This window comes from Chanos chanos, chromosome 4 (assembly GCF_902362185.1).
Source record: "Chanos chanos chromosome 4, fChaCha1.1, whole genome shotgun sequence".
Classification (NCBI taxonomy): domain Eukaryota; kingdom Metazoa; phylum Chordata; class Actinopteri; order Gonorynchiformes; family Chanidae; genus Chanos; species Chanos chanos.
This window is the reverse complement of record NC_044498.1, coordinates 49,913,536-49,935,671: the sequence shown is the minus strand read 5'-3', so window position 1 is coordinate 49,935,671 and position 22,136 is coordinate 49,913,536. Positions and strand designations below refer to the sequence as shown.

The 22,136-nt window shown below is 42.9% G+C and overlaps 1 protein-coding gene across 1 annotated transcript in view; it reads left to right on the top strand.

The window, feature by feature from the left end:
- The first annotated feature begins 1,006 nt into the window (after positions 1–1,006).
- zmiz1a (zinc finger, MIZ-type containing 1a) overlaps positions 1,007–22,136 on the top strand; it is a 37,908-nt gene continuing 16,778 nt past the window's right edge. The window contains exons 1-3 of the mRNA XM_030770355.1: positions 1,007–1,091; positions 7,362–7,475; positions 11,304–11,409. Coding sequence (XP_030626215.1) covers positions 1,023–1,091; positions 7,362–7,475; positions 11,304–11,409 — 289 coding nt within the window. The 5' untranslated portion in view covers positions 1,007–1,022. The remainder of the gene's footprint in view (positions 1,092–7,361; positions 7,476–11,303; positions 11,410–22,136) is intronic.

Sequence of the window (22,136 nt, the reverse complement as noted above, 5' to 3'; positions counted from 1 at the left end):
TGGGCTGAAACAAAATTGATAAGCTTGGATGTATGACATGATTCCTTTAACACCATATAATGGACAGGCTGATGGGTGGCGGCCTCATACCAACCCCCCCACCCCCCACCCCCACCCCCCCAGACCTACAGGCCTGATTTGGGAGTAATAGCTTTCGCCATTTCTCCTCAATCCTCTTTCTGCCAAACACGGCCCCTCCCCGCACGTACAAACGCTCTCGTAGGGCGTAGCGTTCGTTCAGCCGACTCAGACAACATCAGTAGAGTTGTTTTTTTTTTCTGTTTGTTTGTTTGTTTGTGCGTTTGTTTGTTGGGATGGAACCGACTTGTCCTCTGTTTGAACACAGCTGGGCTCTGGGTCTGGAGCTGAGGAATGTTTCGCGTATCTATGACAGCTCGGAGTGTCGTCTGGTCACCGAGGACGACCTAACAGCAGAGCTATGCAAACAGTAAGAGGACTCCATGACCCCCCCCACCCATCCCCCCCCACTCTCCTCTCCTCTCCCCTCCCCTCTCTCCCTTCTAAGTGTGGAGAGCAAAAGTCTCGTTTGCAGATGCTGTTAGGCTGTTGGTTGGTTGGTTGGTTGGTTTCAAAAGCTGGTGCTCGGGATAATTTAACTTCCTGTAACCCTCGCTCCTCTCCATTCTTTCTATTTATACCTCAAATCTTTACCCTCAAGTTGTACTCCCCTGCACCTCACAGAAAGTCCCACCACACGCTGTAGCAGCAGCAGCAGCAGCGGCAGCAGCAGAAGTCATGGTGGCCCCCGCTCGACAAATCCGCCCTGAAATCCCGTCCCACGATGAGAGACTGGTGGGACGCGTCCGAGCCTTTATCGCGCTGGTCTAGTGAAAGATCTCGCCTGAACTCTCCCGATGTCTTTCAGAGCCCCGTTTAAGATCGCCAATTTTTCTCTCTTCCTCTTGTCACGCTCTTCACTCTCTCCTCTTTTCTGTGTCTTGTCTTCCAGAGAGAAGAAATTTAATGGCTTCCAGGTAGAGACAGAGAGGGCAACTATCAAGATGAACTCCATACCTTCTATGGACAGACACATACAACAGACCAACGACAGACTGCTCTGCATCAAACAGGTGAGCAAAAAAAAACCACGCATTCGCATACACACCTGTAACACACAACCTCCAGCCAAACCTCCAATGAACAGCCTTCAGTTAAATGTCTCAGAAACCCATTAGGATGGCCTGGACTCGTCGGCACATGTGGTCTCTCTATCTTTTTCAGTCATGTCATATATATGCTTACTCATTAACAAAATTAAGGCCTAACAGAGTGTGTGTGCGTGTTTAATTCTAGCTCTTCTTTTGATTTCAGCTCTGTAGATTTCACACACACACGCACAGAGAGCAGTTGGCCAGTGTTACTGCAGCACTGTAGACATGGGTGTAGTTTGTGGAGGAGTGTTGATGGCTGAGAGGGACAGTGAGCCGTCTCTGGGAACTGCCTTAAATGGACATGTGCTTGCCTTCCCATTAGCCCTGCTGGGATCAGGTTGCAGAATGTGGCCTGTGCTAGAGAGGCCAAGAGCTGGTTTTTCTTTCTCTCTTTTTTTTTTTTTTTTCTGCAGACTCAGTCTCCAACAATTAGCCCCTCAGATTTACCAAGCACGTGATTTCTAGCCGAGTCTTGAAGTCACACACACACGTGCGCCCATGCACACACACACACACACTCACACACTCACGCACACAGACAGGCACATGTACTCTCTCTCTCTCTCTCTCTCTCCCTCTCTCTCTCTCTCTCACACACACAGATGCAGACGTACAAGTGTTTCTTTCTACCATTCTTCTTTCTGCCTTTGAAGAGTTCTTGACAGGCCGTCAATGATGAATGAAGGTATAATTTGAGCCTCCTGGCAGTTTAAGTAAACGTAATACACAACATTGTAGATATATTTTAAAGAACAAATTTATGTTTTTCCTTCACACGTTTTTTTCTCCTGTATTTCAACCCCACCACCCCCCCGGCATACTCACACCTTTAAAGGAATCCCCACCCCCACCCCCACCCACACACGCATGCACACACACACGCACACACACACACACACACAAACACACACTAAGGTGAAGCAGTTCTAACAGCAGTAAGCTAGGTTTAGTAGTCTGCCTCTAAACCAATTGAATTGTTGTGCTCATTTAATTCATAACAAATTATGCTGTTAGCTTTATTATACAAGCCAGATTGAGGCTGATTGACCCCAAACACAAAGCACCATCGACTGAACCTCATTCATCAAATTGTTACGGCACATTTGGGGAGACGCGGTCAGCGGTGTTTGAACGGTGACAGGTTAAACAGGAGAATTACAGACAGACAGCTGACAGATTTTTCATGTAAACCCCTGCTCTCTTCTGATTTTTAGGGGTTCTAGCTGAAATCCATTTTTTTTAAATACTTTTTTTTGTTGTTGTTGTTGTTTGCTTGTTTGTTTCTTTTTTGTGTTGGTTCAGGTACAGTCTGGTTATGCTTGAGAGTAAACAAGGACACCTTATCAAGAAGACACGGTTGGAAGGCTGATAATGCTGTGAATCTGACTGACTGGGGTTTTCTCCCCTACCTCTCTCTCTCTCTCTCTCTCTCTCTCTCTCTCTCTCTCTCTCTCTCTCTGTCTCTCTCTCTCTCTCTCTCTCTCTCTCTCTCTCTGCCTTTTTCTCACTGTTTGCCTCTCTCCCTTTGCAGTCTTTCTGTTCTTGTAGCAGACAACATGTATTCCGGCAACTCAGTGCTTAAACTCAAAGCTCATAGTTTTGGTTTGGTTTTATGGTTTGTTTCATGTAAATGATGCATTAATGATGATTCTAGGAGTATTTATATTTGTCTGTCATGTGAAACAATGATTAGATGTAATAAAGGTCTATTTTCAAATTTCAGATCTCTCGCTCCCTCTCTCTCTCTCTCTCTCTCTCTCTCTCTCTCTCTCTTTCTCTCTCTCTGTCCTTCTGGCTCTTAGACATCTGCCTTTCATTTAGAGAATTCTTCTTACAGCACTTGACTGTTTCCTTTCTGTCGGCCACCAGTTAGCTTGGGCCCAAACAGCGAAAAGCCGTCAATCAGAGAACATTATCTTGTCTCCTGTATTGACTCCTCAGGGAGCAGCACCACACTCTTCACTCTCTCACTACCCTTGCACTTCCCATTGAATTACATACATTTGTCCAAGCTCACAGTCAGGTGTTGTTGGCTAGTACGCTGCCATTGGCTTTTCCCTTTCTGATTAGACTCTCGTAGTGAGAAACTAGATCCTCTTGTTTGGTTCTTTCAAGAAAACCTAATTCTTCAAAACTGTTTCTTTAAAGGAAATAAGGGGGAAAAAAATGTTATCTAGGTTTGATTAGAGCAATTAATTCACCCTCCGCGCTTTCACCAACCATGGGGAAGAATTCACTGATTCAAAATAATCAGAAAAACATGGTAAAGCAATGCATTTTTAATTAAGAATCATTCTCTCTTTAAGGATGGCTGAGTGACTGTTTGTGTGCAGAGAGAATACAGATTTGCAGAGAGGTTAAAGCAGAATTCTAATGTGGCTAAAAGAGCAAGTGAAATTTCTGAGGTTTGCATCTCGCTGCGTTGAACAAATGAGACAATAGCCGCACTGATGGACGTCTCTCTCGAAAGATAAGCGGATGGATTTTGTTTTCATCCAGTGCAGAATTTGAAATATTTTTTATTTATTTTTTGCTTGCCACGTTTTGTCTCGCAAAACTACAGATGCAGGCTTTTGGTGGTATAAGCTGATCCTAGATCAGCGCTCCTTCTGTTGGAGCATGTCAGCATAACAGATTTAGGATCATTCAACAGCCGAATCGTAAATACTAAAGATTTTCTTTTGGGATCATTTAAACTGATCCCAGGTCTGTTATTTAATGTCCTGCCTCTGTAGAGCAGCCAATCTCGTCACAGGCTGCTGGCCTGAGATTGACAGAAGCCTGGTTTGGACTGTGTGTGCCTGGCAGAATTAAAGGGCGAACGTCGAGATTTGGCTACAGCGATCCAAACACCTGTACCGTTGTCCAGCCAAACACCCTGATCGGCTTGGTCTAACTGATACCGCTCCAAGCGTCCTTCTCAATTTTCTATCTCTCTCTCTCTCTCTCTCTCTCTCTCTCTCTCTCTTTCTCTCTCTCTCTCTTTCTCTCTCTCTCTCTTTCTCTCTCTCTCTTTCTCTCTCTCTCTCTTTCTCTCTGTCTACCTCTCGCTCATTTAATAATGAGGAGTACTTTAGCAGAGAGCTCAGAGTACCCACTTAAACTACTTAAATTACTTCCTCAAAATGGTTTCTCTAGTCCACAAGCTTTTGCAGTGGGATAAGAATTCTCGCAGCCTGTGGATGTCCCTTATGTTGTCAAGGATTTACTCAGCGGGGCTCTGTTGCACTAGACACTGCTTCTTTGTGGGAACGAGTCCTTTGTGAAAGGATACCAAAGCCGCCCATTCAAACAGAGACCTCTGCCGCCCCCTCAAGACAATAGTGCTTCCTCGATGCTAGGAGCTCTTCGTCACCGAGGAGAATGAAAGTTTTCACAGAAGTCTGCACACTCTCCCTCTCTCTCTCTCTCTCTCTCTCTCTCTCTCTCTCACTCTCTCTCTCTCTCTCTCTCTCAGGGTAGCAAACAGAACCCTAGACCATTTACTTCCAAACGCTCTGAAGAGGGTGTGACCATCCTTCAGTTGTTTAAATTTCTCATCATGTCTTGTGAGCCACAGACTTGGGGTAGGGTGGGGGGAGGGAGGGTTTGAATGGAGTGAGGGGTCAGCAGGAGATAAACAATTTCAGTCCTCAGTAAAAAAAAAAAAAGAGTAAAGAAAGAAAGCGTGAGAGAAACAGAGAAATAATCTTGGTTCTTATTCAGTGGTGGCACAAAGCTTTTTTTTTTTTCTCTCCTCACACGTGCTTTGTTCGGCAAGCTTCTCAACTATTGCCTTTCAGAGTCGTAGATCTATTACATCTTAGTGAACAAAAGCTGATGAGGAGGGTACATTACGCGGGACTGGGGTAGTGTGAGGAGGCCTTGAAACACACTGATCCCTTTGTGAGACGGATGGTTCTGTCCTGGAGAGCACAGCTGTGCTTAGCTTAGCATTAGCAGCGGGGTCCTCACTGGGGTTCTGTGGAGAAGACACTGGGTTAAATACACACAAAAGGAACGGGGGGGGGGGGGCATTCAGAAAAGAGTTATGCCTGAAAATGATAGATGCTCTTTGTAAAGAAAAGAATAAAAAAAGCATCTACAGAAAGCTGGCTGATATTGTCTCAGTTTCATCAGAAAGAAATGAAAACTACTCAGAGGGCACTTGTATTGAAAAGAGACTTGTTACGGATATTGTTATTGTTACAGTATAGTTATTGTTGTAGAGACTTGTTACAGTTATTGTTATTGTTTCATAATAGTTATTGTTGTAGCGACTTGTTACAGTTATTGTTGTAGTGACTTGTTACAGTTATAGTTATTGTTACAGTATAGTTATTGTTGTAGCGACTTGTTACAGATATTGTTATTGTTATAGTATAGTTATTGTTGTAGCGACTTGATACAGATATTGTTATTGTTACAGTATAGTTATTGTTGTAGTGACTTGTTACAGTTATAGTTATTGTTACAGTATAGTTATTGTTGTAGAGACTTGTTACAGCTATTGTTATTGTTACAGTATAGTTATTGTTGCAGCGACTTGTTACAGATATTGTTATTGTTACAGTATAGTTATTGTTGTAGAGACTTGTTACAGCTATTGTTATTGTTTCATTATAGTTATTGTTGTAGTGACTTGTTACAGATATTGTTATTGTTATAGTATAGTTATTGTTGCAGCGACTTGTTACAGATATTGTTATTGTTACAGTATAGTTATTGTTGTAGCGACTTGTTACAGATATTGTTATTGTTACAGTATAGTTATTGTTGTAGTGACCTGTTGCAGTTATAGTTATTGTTACAGTATATTTATTGTTGTAGCGACTTGTTACAGTTATTGTTATTGTTTCATTATAGTTATTGTTGTAGCGACTTGTTACAGTTATTGTTATTGTTACAGTATAGTTATTGTTGTAGCGACTTGTTACAGATATTGTTATTGTTATAGTATAGTTATTGTTGCAGCGACTTGTTACAGATATTGTTATCGTTACAGTATAGTTATTGTTGCAGCGACTTGTTACAGATATTGTTATTGTTTCATTATAGTTATTGTTGTAGTGACTTGTTACAGTTATTGTTATTGTTTCATTATAGTTATTGTTGTAGCGACTTGTTACAGTTATTGTTATTGTTACAGTATAGTTATTGTTGTAGCGACTTGTTACAGATATTGTTATTGTTATAGTATAGTTATTGTTGCAACGACTTGTTACAGATATTGTTATTGTTACAGTATAGTTATTGTTGTAGCGACTTGTTACAGATATTGTTGTTGTTACATTATAGTTATTGTTGTAGTGACTTGTTACAGTTATTGTTGTTGTTACATTATAGTTATTGTTGCAGCGACTTGTTACAGATATTGTTATTGTTACAGTATAGTTATTGTTGTAGCGACTTGTTACAGATATTGTTATTGTTATAGTATAGTTATTGTTGTAGCGACTTGTTACAGATATTGTTATTGTTACAGTATAGTTATTGTTGTAGCGACTTGTTACAGATATTGTTGTTGTTACATTATAGTTATTGTTGTAGTGACTTGTTACAGTTATTGTTGTTGTTACATTATAGTTATTGTTGTAGTGACTTGTTACAGTTATTGTTATTGTTACAGTATAGTTATTGTTGTAGCGACTTGTTACAGATATTGTTATTGTTACAGTATAGTTATTGTTGTAGTGACTTGTTACAGATATTGTTATTGTTACAGTATAGTTATTGTTGTAGTGACTTGTTACAGTTATTGTTATTGTTACAGTATAGTTATTGTTGTAGTGACTTGTTATGGTTATTTTTATTGTTACATTATAGTTATTGTTGCAGCGACTTGTTACAGATATTGTTATTGTTACAGTATAGTTATCATTGTAGATATTTGTCACGGTTATTGTTATTGTTATAATTATTGTTATAGATACTTGTTACACTTATTGCTGCTCCAAAGGGAAGGTTACTTTTGATCTGGTCTCAGCGAGGTTGTAGTTTTTTAAGGAATGTGAGGTAACAGGTTCACCACAAAACCCAGTGACACTGCCGGCTATGGTCAGTACTCATCTGATTTTTAAAATTCGCACTTTATTTCGACATACAAATGTAGTAGTGGTTGCGCTCCAGAAAACCTGAGTTTCAGCGTTAAGTGTTGTTTTGTGATGTCCTGTGTTTGAATGGTTCCTCTTTTTCTCTTTTCTCCGACAGCACTTGCAGAATCCGGCCAACTTCCAGACGGCAGCCACGGAGCTGCTGGACTGGTGCGGAGATCCCCGGGCGTTCCAGCGACCGTTTGAGCAAAGCCTGATGGGATGTCTAACGGTAAGACAGCAGCTGGTTGTGTCGTGTTCCCTCAGCCAGGGGCCAGTGACAGAGGTTAAAGCAACAGTCACGCTTCGCATACTCTTCCCTCTCTGTCTCTCTCTCTCTCTCTCTCTCTCTCTCTCTCTCTCTCTCGCTCTCTCTCTCTCTCTCTCCCTCTTTCTATCTCTCTCTCTTCCTCTCTCTCTGTCTCTCTCTCTCTCTCTCTCTCTCTCCCTCTCTCTCTCTCTCTCTCTCTCTCTCTCGCTTTCTCTCTGTCTCTCTTGTTCTCTCTCCCTCTCTCTCTCTCTCTCTCCCTCTCTCTCTGTCTCTCTTGCTCTCCCTCCGCCACTGATAAGACACTGGTACTTAAACACAGGTCAAAGAGAAGCAGTCAACCCTCCAGCTCCCTGCTTGCCCTGACAGAGGCTCATCATCGATTTGGGCAAAAGGCCAGTGGTCAGACCCACCTAGCTGATAGCAGTCTCCAGACCTCTCACTCGCTCTCTTTTTCTCTTTCTCTGTCTCTTTCTCTCGCTCCCTCTCTCCCTCTCACTCAGACACAGAAACACACACACACATGCGCACACGCAGACACAGCCACACACACACACACACACACACACGTGCGCACACACCACACACACACACACTGACACACGCGCACACACAGGCACAGACACAGACACATGCACACACACACATTGATACAAATTTGACAAAAAAGGGAGAAAAACAAGCCTTTTTACCATTGAATTATCATTGAATTAGATACTTTACATATTGACTAAAAAGTTTTTTAGAAGCAGGTTTCATTTACTGAATAAGCTGGATTTTTTATTGAACAGGAACTGACTTATGGAACATTTATTATGTTTTTCTTTTTTTTTTTTTACTGTGCACACAGGGGAAAGTGTGCAAACCAATGGAGCATTGACAAAATCATCATTCTTTACGTTAGGCCTTAAAACTTTTGAATGGAAGTCGAAACACTCTCATTAAAACCCAGGGTTTAGAGTTTATCTGCTCTCCAACCACTCTCTGCCTTCCTTTCAGTGTAGTTGGCAAAATCACATTACCAAGAATGCTTAAAGAAAACAGTTGTTTTTGATTTGCCGTTTATGATAAATGTTTAGGAGTTCTTAGGTTGAAGTTGACTGACAACACGGAGAGAGATCTGTTAAAACAGTTAGCAGTTGCTTTAAAACCATTTGTCCAAGTGCTTGCTGTAGATGACGAGTTCGACTGGACATGTTTGTCAAAACAAGTGCGAACCTGAGGAAGAGGAAGAGGATGAATCTGGCTTTGATCTCCTGACATGTTCACAAGACCTCCCAATGGGGGTGCACCAAAACAGAGGGAGCGGAGGAACTGCTCAGTCCAGTTCTGTCAATCTTTTAACACGTGTGTGTGTGTGTGTGTGTGTGTGTGTGTGTGTGAGAGAGAGAGAGAAAGAGAGAGAGAGAGGAGAGAGATAGTGTGTGTGTGTGTGTGTGTGTGTGTGACAGTGTTTGTGTGTGTGTGTGTGAGAGAGAGAGAGTGTTTGTGTGTGTGTGTGTGTGTGTGTGTGTGTGTGTATGTGTGAGCGTTTGCACTCAACCCTTTTACAACAGTGCAGTGTCAACCCATCCCCCCTAGCGCTGGCCTGGGTGATGTAAAGATGAAAGTAGCGAACAGATAGTGTTGGCTGACAGATGTGGACTTGTCTTACACATGGGGTCCCTCAGGCGGCAGGTAGCTTTGCCTCTGCCGTGGCTTCTCTCGGCCTGTATATGGAAATGCTCTGCTATTGTCTCCCAGCTGCAAAAAATCAACACCAGGCAAAAAATGATGAACGACATCTTCGAGCCCTCAGAACTTTTACACATGACAACTATTTCTGAGCGTTCCATCCGGCGGTCTTTTTTCACGTCTACCCGCGCGTATCAGGAGCACGCGTGGGCCGAGCAGTTTGTCGCGTCTTTCCCTCCCGCATGCGCGCAAAAAGCAATACTGTAGGTTTCCCGTCTGGGTTTTCTTTTTTCTTTTCTTCCAATGAAGTTTGTCAATCCCGCGTGCTGTCGTTAGCCTTAGCCCGAGCTCTGGCGACCCAAACTGTGAACCGCGATCTGTGTGGTTCAGTGACTCGTGATTTTGTCGTTGGATGGTGATACTTGGGGCCAGCGTCCTAAGAAGAGAGATTAAGAAGAAAAAGGGTCGTAAAAGGGAGTTTTTCTTCAGCCTGGCTGAGCCTTTGCTAGCATCTGTGGCAGCGTGCCTAGCCTGATCTCTTGACAGATGCAGTTACAGAAGGGAAATTAAAGTTTGGCGAGAACATAGTGTTTATGTCTGTCCAAAGCCCGAAAACTGGATGACACAAGGAAAAAAAAAATGCTTTCAGTTTTTCATAAAAATAAAAAAAAAAAGAAAAGAGAAAAGACATTGTTATTCATCAGAGGTCCAAATCCTGTTTAAGGCCTCAAAATATTATTTGCAAAAAGCCCCATGAATGAAAAACAAAGTTTTCACAGTTGGATTGTCACTTTAGCTGTCGAATGAAGACAGTCAACTCTGTGGTTTTTGCAGACGTTCTCAATGTGTGAACAGTTACATAAGTGAAATGTGTAAGGTTTATGAGTTATTTAGTGTATTGTGTGGCCTCTGCACTAGAGTACATGACTTTTGTAACAGAGATGTTATGGATACCCTGAGTTAACAGCTGGAAGCTGTGATCTGGGCAGACAGTGCCGACAGCGAAAACCTCTTTCTTCAGTGCCAGGAGGAGTCGCTTACTTATGATTTGTGGCACTAACTGTTGCTTGTCATGTCTCTCTCCAACCTTAAAAACTACCTGGGAACATAACATCCTCTCTTGCTGCCAGACTAAAGCCAGGTTTAATATTCAGGTTGAAACGTTTTAAATTAGGTAATCTCCTCTGAGATTGCGTTTGGAGGGAGAGATGGTAACTGTAGACTTTCAGAAAGAGGCTTTGATGATTAATCCTTTCACCTTTGAGACTTTTCACCACAATAGAATTGTTTCAAACATCATGACTTTGGTATGATATTCCATTGGCTCTTATTCTTCCTGCTTACTGATAACTCCACAGTTTATTCTAAAGGATGCTTGTTTAGTTGCGCGTTTGTATGGCTAGCTGTTTGTTGATTGGTTGATTTGTTAATTGGTCGGTTGGTTGATAAGTTGATTGGTTATTCAGTCAGTTAGATAACTGGTTAGTTGATTGCTTGGTTTCAGGTGTAGTGAAAATTTCTGAATTTGGGGGTTCGATGCATTAAGACTTAACTCCTCTTGCTTTGGATTAACCATCTGTCGTGTTCAGTTTCTACGCTGTGATGTATCATCAGAGGTTACTGTTTTCAGTTTACGTGCATTATTCATGGGAACAATTCAATCTTTCATAAGAGTGATGTTGTGTTATGGATTGAAGCACCAGTGAGAGCGCTGTTCTTTGCGCTGTGTGGGTTTGAGCTGCTCTTGTGGGCTGAAGAGGAGAATTTTAAGGAAGCTTAATTGCACATATCTGATGTAGACTCTAAAGAATTCAGCAGCTTCAGGCCTAATAAATAAGTTTTGCATGTTAAAACAAGTGTCCCGTCATGGGAAGCGTGCACTATTTTGTGGTTTTGTCTGTATCTCCAGCGATCTCCAAGTCGCAGGGGAAGTTTTTTTGTTGTTGTTGTTTTTTTCTTCTTCTTTTTTTTTTTTTTTTTTTTTTTAATATGATCACAGTCTCTCTGTCTGTCTGTGTCTCTTCTTTTATCTGTCCATCTATCTATTTCTCTCTCTAATGTTCTAGCTCTCCTTCCTTCTTTCCTTCTTCACGTAGCGTTCTTGCCTTCTCTTTGCAGGTGGTTAGCCGTGTAGCTGCACAGCAGGGCTTTGACTTGGACCTGGGTTACCGACTCCTGGCCGTTTGCGCAGCTAACAGGGATAAATTCACCCCCAAATCGGCAGGTGAGCCCCCTTCATTTCCTCTTGTTTTTTCATCTGCACTCCACTTAAGACCCCCACACATCTCTGTTTTCCACAGTAGCAAAAAGAGCACAATGTCTTAAAAAAATAAAATAAGTAAATTGAAAAAAAAGACATAAACCCGTTGTGTACCGACAGCAGTTTTGCCTCATACATTTCAATCTTTTGTCTGCCCTTTTTTTTTTTTTTTTTCGCTGAGTTAAAGCACACACTTACATTATATGCATTCTCTTTTTGTTAGTAGACATTATTGGAGGCAAATCTTTCACTTTGCATCTGTATGGCAGTCCTAAACGTGCGCTGATAAGCCAGACCACGTCACTTACAACCTTTCCGAAGAGATAAGGAGTAGAACTGAGTTGGGTCAGAGGTAGAGAGGCTGATGTGTTACAGTGATCGATCGTTCACAAAGCTTCATTTTCTTTTATTAACTTTTTCTCATGCGTAAAGATCGTGTCTGAAGATTATGTTTCCAACTTTCATTTTCATTTTTTTTTTTGCCTATGTCTGGGTCTCAGTCACCACATGAATGCTTGAAGCACACACCATGATTACATGTAGCACCAACCAGAGCTTCAGGTATACATCTCTTTGGGAGAAATTGCCGGTAACGCTTATGGAGCAGTCATTCCGGCGAACGGGCTAGAGCAGCTCTATTCTGCGCCTGGCTTTGCCTGACACTCACACTTTCCTCACCAGATTCTCCTGAACTGTCCTGCTCTTGTACATTTGTCAAAGTGATATGTGGACAGCCAGAGGCCAAACACAGATAGATGGCCAGCAAAAAAGGTTGACTTGAGGTGTTTGTGTGTGTGTGTGTGTGTGTTTGTGTGTTTGTTTAGGCCGTTTGAAAAAGGCCTGTCATAGCTAGCTGTTACGGATAAAGATAAACTGGTGTTCTAAAACTGCCCAGATAACCATGGTTACAGTGGAGCGGTAGAAGGCTAGAGGCTTCACAATAAATGTGACTTGAGGCTTTCTTTTCTTTTTTTTTTTCTTTTTTCTTTCTGTGGCTTTCTAGACTCTTAATATGAAACTACTATGAGTGAACATTCACAGCTGAACTAAATGATATCTTTAACCTAGCAGAAATTGTGTTAATTAACAGCAGTAGGTTCAATTAGAAAGTGTTGTTCATAGCATTCTTCTTGAAGGCCCTATGTGTGTGTGTGTGTTTTCATAGCCTGCACAAACAGTGATGATCTTTAGCTGAGGTTCGTGCGGTGGTTGGCCTGTTTTATATGGTGTTTATAAGACACAGAGGAAGCACCTGCACACACATGGGTGGAGAATAGACGGCTGGAGGTGGATGTGGCGGAGGTGGAGCTATCAGACAGTCACATAATCATCTGTCATACTTCAGTGGCAAGGGCGTCACTGGCACTAGACAGGAAGACGACAAGAAAAACAGACACACACACAGACACAGACACACACACACACCGATAACCACTATGTCTCTCTTTCCAGCTATATCACCTCATATCATGTGCTTGCACACACACACGCACACACACACACACACACACACACACACACACACACACTCATAAAGATGTGGATGGTGGTTGGGTGGATCCTGGGTGGGTCTTATGGCAAGAAAGTGCAGCCCAAGCGAAAAGCCCATGATGGGCAGGATGGCGACAGAGGGTCGGCCACCTGATACCAGACACTGGAGTTCTGTGACTCACTCAGCAAACCGGCGTGCACACCCCCCCACACACACTCACACACACACACACACATACACACACACACACACACAGACACATACACACACACACATACACACAGACACACACACACATACACACACACCACAGACACACGCGCGCACACACACACACACACTAAACGATCAATGCAGAATCCAAGTGGCACAGATGCCTGCCTGCAGCCTACAACAGGAATTCATTTCTTCTTCTGTTTTTTTTCTTTTTTTTTTCTTTGGTCCCTCCGCCGTGCGTAATGGAGGAAACGCTTGCGCGGACTGTAGACGTCCGAATGCGAGGCAGCCATTACGTTTTTAAAAGGCTTTTAGTTGCCATCTCATCATCGATACAAGGCTTTATTTGTCTCCTCTAAGACGTCTGAAGCACCTGTGATGTCTTGGGGAGTGCCAAACAACGGCTTAGAAACATCTAACGATGCACATGTTTATGCTCTGCGGCTCCATCAATATGTCATTTATGAAACATTTACTTAGTCTTATAAAGAGTCATCAGAAGAGGTGCCTAATAATATCACAGCTCTTTTCTCTGACACGAGATTGATTTTGGGGGTCTCCACAGAGCAACCTTCACGAGAGGATATATCAAAATAAATGTCCCACAATATTTACATGCTCTAGAAAAATCAAAGGGGGGGGGGGGGCAGGGACAGTGGGTTTGGGCCTGTGTTTCTTACACAGGATGTTTGTGTGAGTTCTGACTGCTGCTGTTTGGTGGGATTGACCCACATTATTAATCTGACGTTCCAGGGGGGGTCCAGTCCATGGTTTGGGTAGCTCTAGTCTGAGCCTTGATACTTCCATTGCCACAGGCAGGCTTTGCTTTGCAGCTCACTGGCAGGCCAGTAAGATCATTGTTGTATCCCAGATATGCCATCAATTGGTTTATTCATGCCAATGTATCTACGTGGATTTCATCTTGCACACGTGAAAACATCATGGTTAGCTCCTCAGATGTCTTCATCACAGCTTCCGTAATACCACGTGTCACATATGTAATATTTCTCACACCTTTTTTGTTTTATGTTTCCACCTGTTTGCCTTTGGTTGGAACTCTTATGTTGTCCGTGACGACAGTCAATTGTCTTTGATCAGCAACTTGTCCTTTCCAGGAAACTGGTCATGCTGACAGTCAGTAAAACACACACACACACGCACGCGCACACACACACATTAGTATCAGAAGTGACGACTAATGTGTCTGTGTCAAGTATGAAACATCTCTCATTATGGCTCTCTCACTCACAAAGCATGCCATTGTTTACATGTGCCCATTAAAAGAAGAAAGTGTCACCGTGCCTCACAGTTTTCACTACATGAACGAACAGAGAGAGATGGTAGTATATTGTTCCCTTGAAGATTTTTTGACAGCTTAATTACAAGGTCTGTCTAAGCCCAAGAGTCTTCTAAGGTTTCTCTCTCGCTCACTTTAAAGCAAGACAGAGGCAGCAGCTACTGGAATTTTAACAATGCTTTTTTTACATCTTTACATTTAAAGACATACTTTAAAACTGATATTGTCAGATACTGGCTTCACACACACACACACACTTAAATGTCTGTATATCTGTATCTATCTATGTATCTATATATCCATGAAAAATTGATAGATAGATAGATAGATAGATAGATAGATAGATAGATAGATAGATAGATAGATAGATAGATAGATAGATAGACAGATAGATAAGGGCACAGTTTTGGAACTCCCCAGGTGACTTGAGTTGTATAACTCGGTTATGTGGTGGTGTGGGTGTTAACAGATTGACTGTCTCTCCTTCATCCAGTAATTAGGAGAGTCTTGATATGAGGTTTTAGGTAGAGGTCTGTAAGATAACAAACAGTATGTTCAGTATGTCTGTGCATTCTTCCAGTTCGTTAAACTGATAAATTCCTTATCGTTTCTCGTAAATCGTTTCTCGTTCACCCGTACAGTGCCACGTTCTTGACTCTTCTATCCCACGTTTGCTGCACTGTTGAGGTTTACACCCGGATTATTAACTGTTTGTGTAGCACTCGTGTCCAAGAGAGGAATAGTCAGTGGATTTCTTAATTATAGTTGCTTTAACCCCTGTCCTCTCAGAATATTTATTAAAAAAAAAAAAACAAGACATGTTAAATATGCTTGGTGTCTCTGGTGTGTAGTGAGTGAATTAGAGATGTTAGTTCTAAGTGAACTGGTGAGGTAAGCTGTCTCCACGGTGCAGACCCGAGCAATGATTCAACTCCGCGTAGGAATTCTGTCAGCACGGCGTAAATCAGCCATGCGGGAAGGACGCGTCAGGAGAGGGACCAATCCGCCCCGGCCCGCATTGACGGATCGCCTTCCAGCGCCGGGCCGTATTTTACATGTCATGTACACACGCAGTTTACAGATCAGACACAAGTGAAAATACACGGGAAATTCAAGACCAGGGACCTCCCCCGCTGGTTACCGTCGCCGCAAACCACGCTCTCTCTCTCTCTCTCTCTCTCTCTCTTTTCTCGTCTTTACTCAGCGTTCGCTAATCCAGCGGTGTAATCTCTCCATGCCGCTTTACCTCAAAAAGATGTAAGGCAGAATTCTCTTTGTCGACGGAAAAGTATTCAGCCTCAGGAACCAGACCTGCTTTAATGGCCTGACTGTAAGTACGATATGTGGAAGTACATAAACTTGGTTAGTTTCTGCCTTGATTGAAGCTGCAGTTCTGACTGGTTCCCCAGAGTGAGTCTGCAGATGATGAAACCACCGAGTAACAGAGAACCCCTTATCTTCCACTGCTCATGTCATTCGGTTACAATGAAATTTCACCTTGTGGCAAGTAACATCCATTTCTGTTCAAATATTTGGAGGCATAATACACACTTTATTCGACATACATTTACTTTCTTTTTTCGTTTTTTTTTTTTTTTTTTTAACAGAAAGTTAGTTAATTGGTTGAAAATGACACATGGTGAGGCAATGAACAGCCACATATGTTGAGTGGTGCTCAGCAAAACTTTTCTGCCGTGATGATATTAGCGTGGGATTGGTATGACTCACTGCAGAAAGAGACGGAGGAAGCTTGAGTTCCTGTTTGAGGCTGCTCTTTACCTCCTCTTTACTGTAGCCTGCGGCCTTGACGTCCATTCATGTTTACCCCCCCCCCCCCACACACACACACACGCACACACCCCCCCCTTCTCGAGCGCGATGCTGAAGTTCTCTCTCTGCCACGCGCATGGCATGCTCAGAACTGTTCTCTGAAACGCTGAGCGTGCAGAAGCTAGCCGTGGTGTGCTGAGATCTGCCCCGAGTCTCTGTGGACATCTGAACACATGAATATTCCCTAATTTGATAAGTGTGATAATCACTACAATGATAATTGTGTCGTGTTTTTTTTTTTTTTTTGCCGTACAAGAAAAAAAGAGCTCCCGCTGCAGACAGAGTGCGTGTAATTAACAAGCGAGGCAACACTTACTCAACAACCGCTGAATATCTGTTTGTTAATTTATTAATGAAACCACCATCCTGACAGCCTTGGGAGAGTCCTCTATCCGCTTCTAATATTTAACGCATTAAAGAAGTGTGTAATTAGCAGCCGGAATGGGCTATGGCATGACGGGCACTCGCTGTTAAACGCCACCACCACGTTTCCCGTTCATTTCGGCTCTCTCTCTCTCTCTCTCTCTCTCTCTCTCTCCTGTGGGTGGACATATCTGTCTTAAATCCAGCTCTGACCAAGCTGCCACCAGCTCAGGCCTTAATTAGCCTGCGTAGTTTAATGGATTTAGTCAGAAGTCGCCCACCGATTACCCGCAGCAATGGAGAGAATTCCCATGCTCTGATAGAAGGAATCATCGGTTGCTTACATGGCTGAATTGATTCAAGCTTGTCGGTTGGTCTCTCTCTCTCTCTCTCTCTCTCTCTCTCTCTCTCTCTCTCTCTTTCTTTTTTGCCCTCCCCCTCCTGATAGTTTGGCCAGAGGCCAAGACAGAGGCTGTCTGCTGTGTTAGGCACCACCCCCCTCTTCAAGTTTGAAATGCGAGACGCCTACATTTCCCCCTTCCTCCCTGCCAGCAAAGTGGCCACAGCACGGTCTGCATGTGTGAGTGTGTTTGTGTGTGTGTGTATGTGTGTGTGTGTGTGTGTGCGTACGTTAGGTTGTGTGCGTATCTCTATGTGAGTGTGTTGTTTATGAATGTATGTGTGCGTGATAAGAGATTGCCCACATCTGTGCATGATGGAGATATTAGGCAAAGGAGCCATGGATTTGTAGACAGAGAAAGAGAGAAGAGACATCAGTTACAATACCATACATCTGAGGTGAGATGGCATTCACTGCTTTCTCTCTCTGACTCTTTTCCTCCAGTTTTCTCTATACTCCTCCTCTTCTCTCTCTCTCTCTCTCTCTCTCTCTCTGTCCCTCTCTGTCTCTCTCTCTCTCTCTCTCTCTCTCACTGGTTCCCTCTCTGTCTGTCTCTCTCCTTCTATTTCTCTCTCGCTCCCTCTCATTCTACAACTTCTATTAACTCTGTGTTGAAACCAAAGACAGCTTCCTGTTCTGTTATGGCTATGCACTTCCGACAGTTACAGGTCCTCCCTCCTTCTGTTCACAGGATTATTATGAATGAGTGCCCGTGTGTGCGTGTGTGTGTGTGTGTGTGTCTGGTTGTGTGTGAAGTTTTTGAAAAGCTTAACCTGATTTCTTATCGGCCAGCGTCTCTGAGTGGAGAGGTGTTGGCGGCAGGTACAGCGGGAGCCCATTAGCACTGAGCTCTGCCTGTGATTGGCTTTGCCTTGGAAACACAGAGACTGCCCCTGAATAATTGATGTGTATTGTGCAGTTGCTGGACAAGGGAAAAAAGAAGAGGGAAAACAGAGAGGCAGGGTGCCCTGAGAAACACAGAGAGAAGAATAGAGAGAGAGAGAGAGAGAGAGAGAGAGTAAAACGCTTAAAGATTTTTCTGGAGTCTTTATCCACCTACATGAGCTTCATTTCCCTTCAGAATGAAGGGAATAAGTTGAGATGTGCAGGAACAGTGCTTGGCTGTTGGTAAGTGTGTGTGTATGTGTGTGGTGTGTGTGTGTGTGTGTGTGTGTGTGGCAGTCATGTATGTTTTTCTACAGCTGTGTGTGTGGACTTCATGCGTGAAGGTGTAAAGGTGTAAGTGCTTGCTAAGCATGTTCTGTTGCGGGATGGCGTGAGGGTAAGCGCTCTGGAAGCCAGCATCATAGATCTGTTGACTGTAACTTCTCGTCAGACGACCCATGGGGCCATGGGGCAGTGAAGAGGCTTCCTTGCCGTGGCTTTTACTAATGAAAGGGGAATTGGAAAGCGTGACTGGAGCTTCCCAGTGTCGCACATGACAGAGCATGCCCAGCTGACTGTGTTTGACCTAGTTCCCCGTGTATACACGCACACACACACACACACACACACACATGCAAAGCGAGAGGGTCAGAATGCACTTGATCATATCTTGGAGAAGAGCTGACCTACTTGAGGCTGATTTTTTTTGTGTGTATGCTAGTCTTCTTGTGATTTAACAACAGTCTCCAACTGCTCACACAGTTACTGGGGAAAGAAACGCTAGAACCTCTCTCGTGCTGTCCGTCTGCGTCCGGTCAAGTTGGGTTAATGTATGAAAGACGTTTGTTTAATCGATCTGACATCAGAGAACATGCCTCAGCCATGCTGTTGAACAGTTGGGTGAAATTTGTTATTTGACCCTTGTGTAGAAGAGAGAACGTAGGCTAGCGTACGCTAAAGTCAGGAGCATACAATGCTAATTACCGAATCAGAAAGAAATGCCACGGTTTACCCTTACACGTTATCCTAAAAATTCTTACATACACACAAATTTGGATTCTTCAGTTGGTACATTCATAATAACAGTTTTTTTTTCTTTCTTATTATTATTAAAACAGACTGCTAGCCTTGAGATGGTAGCAGTCAACAGTGGTAAAAATTATACAGTAATATGACCTAGCATTTAGTCTGTCAGGGTGTATTAATATCTGAATTTTGATCATGACTTATTATTCACTTGTTACTGGCACTGTATGAATAAACAAAACCCTTTTTTTCAGTGTGTAAGTTGTCACTGTCATTGTTGTGTTTTGACTAAATTCTCTCTTTGCTTGTTTGTTTGTTTTGGTTTTTTTTATAATGGGTGATATGTGAGTGTTGATGCAGAAAGAGGAAACTGAAATGAACTGTCATTTGTTATAATCAGGATTCTAACATTCACTCGTAGCTTCCGTTTTTTTTTAAAGGCAGTGCACACACAGAGAGGGAGAGAGAGAGGGAGAGAGAGAGAGAGAGAGCGTGAGAGAGAGAGGGAGAGCGTGAGAGAGAGAGGGAGAGAGAGAGGGGGGGGGGGCGGAGAGAGGGAGAGGGAAGGAGAGAGAGAGAGAGAGAATTTTCTCGCTTGTATTTGTTTCCTCTGTACACCGTCACACGTTTTCATTGTGTTATACGTCTGATCACAGCTCCGGCCAAGGTCACGCGGTTTCTTTTTGTGGTCCGTCAGAGGGGCACACATGACATGTCAGTGAAAGTTAGAAGCGCTCTGATATCCATGAGAGAAAATGAACCTTTTTTGAGTACTGTAGATTTTATATGAGTTCAGATGATCACTGAAGAAAGACAACGCCCCCCAGGCAGCTCAGTAAACATGCTCAGAGCTACATCGGTTGGCTTTTGACCTGCCGTATTGATTCAATAAGGAGTTTCCTCTCTGAGATGTTCTCTAGCTATACCGTTGATCATTCCTCGTGAGAGACTCAGCGTAGAATTTCTCTCAGACTTCATAACACACATGTTCAGGTCAAACAGCAGCGCTAAGATCTTCTAACCACTGTTCTTGAAAAACAGACACTGTGGAAGAGATTTGGAGAAAGCACAGATCATCAAACCGTACATTTTTTCATTGAGATGAGGCTGATAGGTTGACAGCCTAAAAAAGGTCCTTGCTATATTGTTTTGGATCTTTGTTTGTTGTTCTCTTATGAATGACAACATTAATGATTGTTGACTGACACTTATGTTTGTCTGTTACATTCAAGCTTGAGGTTGTTGACAAATATGTAAGAAATCTCCATATTTCAGTAAATGTAGCTTTTTCAGGCCAGAACCTTCCTCTTAGACAAGCCAGCTCTGTAATCTTTCCATAAAGTTAATCAAAATACTTTTCTTAGGACTGAAAAAGAAAAAAGCTGGAAAACGGTTTGTCTCATCAGTTCATTCATCGATTAACCTCAGTTCTGCTAATGCTACATGTTTATAGTGACGTTGCCGTTGTTGTGCCCCCCTGAGTAAAATGTTGAATTTGAACCCTACAGAAACCAACACCTGCAGGAGATGTCAAACTGATTCAGGTACTCTTCTGTGTTCTAGCATCGTATGGCTTGTGTGATACATCCAGTGGAGAGCACACTCCTATCTCTCTCTCTCTCTCTCTCTCTCTCTCTGTCTCTCCCCCCTCCCTCTGTCTCTCTCTCTCTCTCTCTCCCCCTCCCCCCCCCTCTCTCTCTCTCTCTATCTCCCTCTCCCTCCTCTCTCTCTCTCTCTCTCTCTCTCTGTCTTTCTCTGTCTCTCTCTCTGTCTTTCTCTCTACCTTCATTGTCACCCTTGGCATTCATTCTGTTTTTTCTCCATCTTTTGAGAGGTGAGAGGGGATGAGTCACAGTGATGCAGATGCTTTAGATGTGCTTCCTCTCTTGCAGGGGTGTTTTTGTGTGTTGGGGGGGGCAGGGGAGGGGGGGCTCATTGGCTGCTAAATGGACAACCCATATCTGTGCTTCAATAGCATGTGTTATCATCTTAGATTCGATTCACATCTGAGCTTTTATTCATCTCCCATAGAGAAAATATTCAGCGTACAGAACTGGCTTGTATAAGCTGTGTTTTGTTTTGTTTTTTGTCGTTGTTGGGGTTTTTTGTTGTTTTTTTTTTTTTGTTGGACTGCGTTAGTCATTGAGTAGAAATGACTCGTCTCTCTTTATTTTTGTCATCATGCGTACTGCTTTTTTCGTGTCCTTATGTTGGATATTACTTCATCTGTTTGTCTGTCACTCTCAGGGGCTGGCCTGTCTCTGTAAAATCAAAGCTCTGATTAAGATGGTAGTCCGTCAGTTGTGCGGGTGTGCTTGTGCCTCATCCTTCCTCATGCTTATTTTGTCTTTCGTTCTCTCTCTCTTTTTTTTTTTTTTTTAACACGTATTTTTATAGCCGCACGTACAATCTGTGATGCGCACTTTTAAATGTATCTGACATTTCAGATAGAGTTTCAAGTGATTTGACTCCGTTTAATTAAACTTGACACTCAACTGTCAACAATTTTTTCGCAAATCCTTACACAATTTTTTGTTGTTGTTGTTGTTGTTGTTTGACGGAATTCCATACCATTATTTTTTTTTAAATATAAATTTATAAAATCGTGTTTTTACCTGTTATCTCTACAAATTCTTGAAGTTGACCAGAAAACTGTCTTTTTTTCCCTCCTTTTCTCTCTCTCTCTCTCTCTCTCTCTCTGCGTCTGCTCTATAGTAGCAGCATGCTGTCCCTCATGGTTACATCACTCAGAGAGAGAGAGAGAGAGAGAGAGAGAGAGAGGCGGGCGGTCATGGTATGACCCAGTAGCCTCAGTCAGAGGGTAATCGTCTCTGCAGTGTCTGTAAGCTTTAGCCAAGCTCAGTGCTGGCCTTAATTAGTACATGCTCTTCCCTCTTCACACAGGACCAGTGCTGTGGCATTAGTTAGCGGCAGTCTTCTGCACACACACTCACACGCACATACACGCACACACCACACACGCACACGCACACACACACACACACACACAGACACACACGCTTGCTCAGCTGCTTACCAGAGGTGACCTGATGAGCAGATCTGTCCACAGAACCAAAGCCATACATGTAAGACATCTGAGAGAAATCAAGTATATGCATGAGAGAGAAAGAGCGAGAGAGAGAGAGAGAGAGAGAGAGAAAGAGAGAGAGAGAGACTGACCC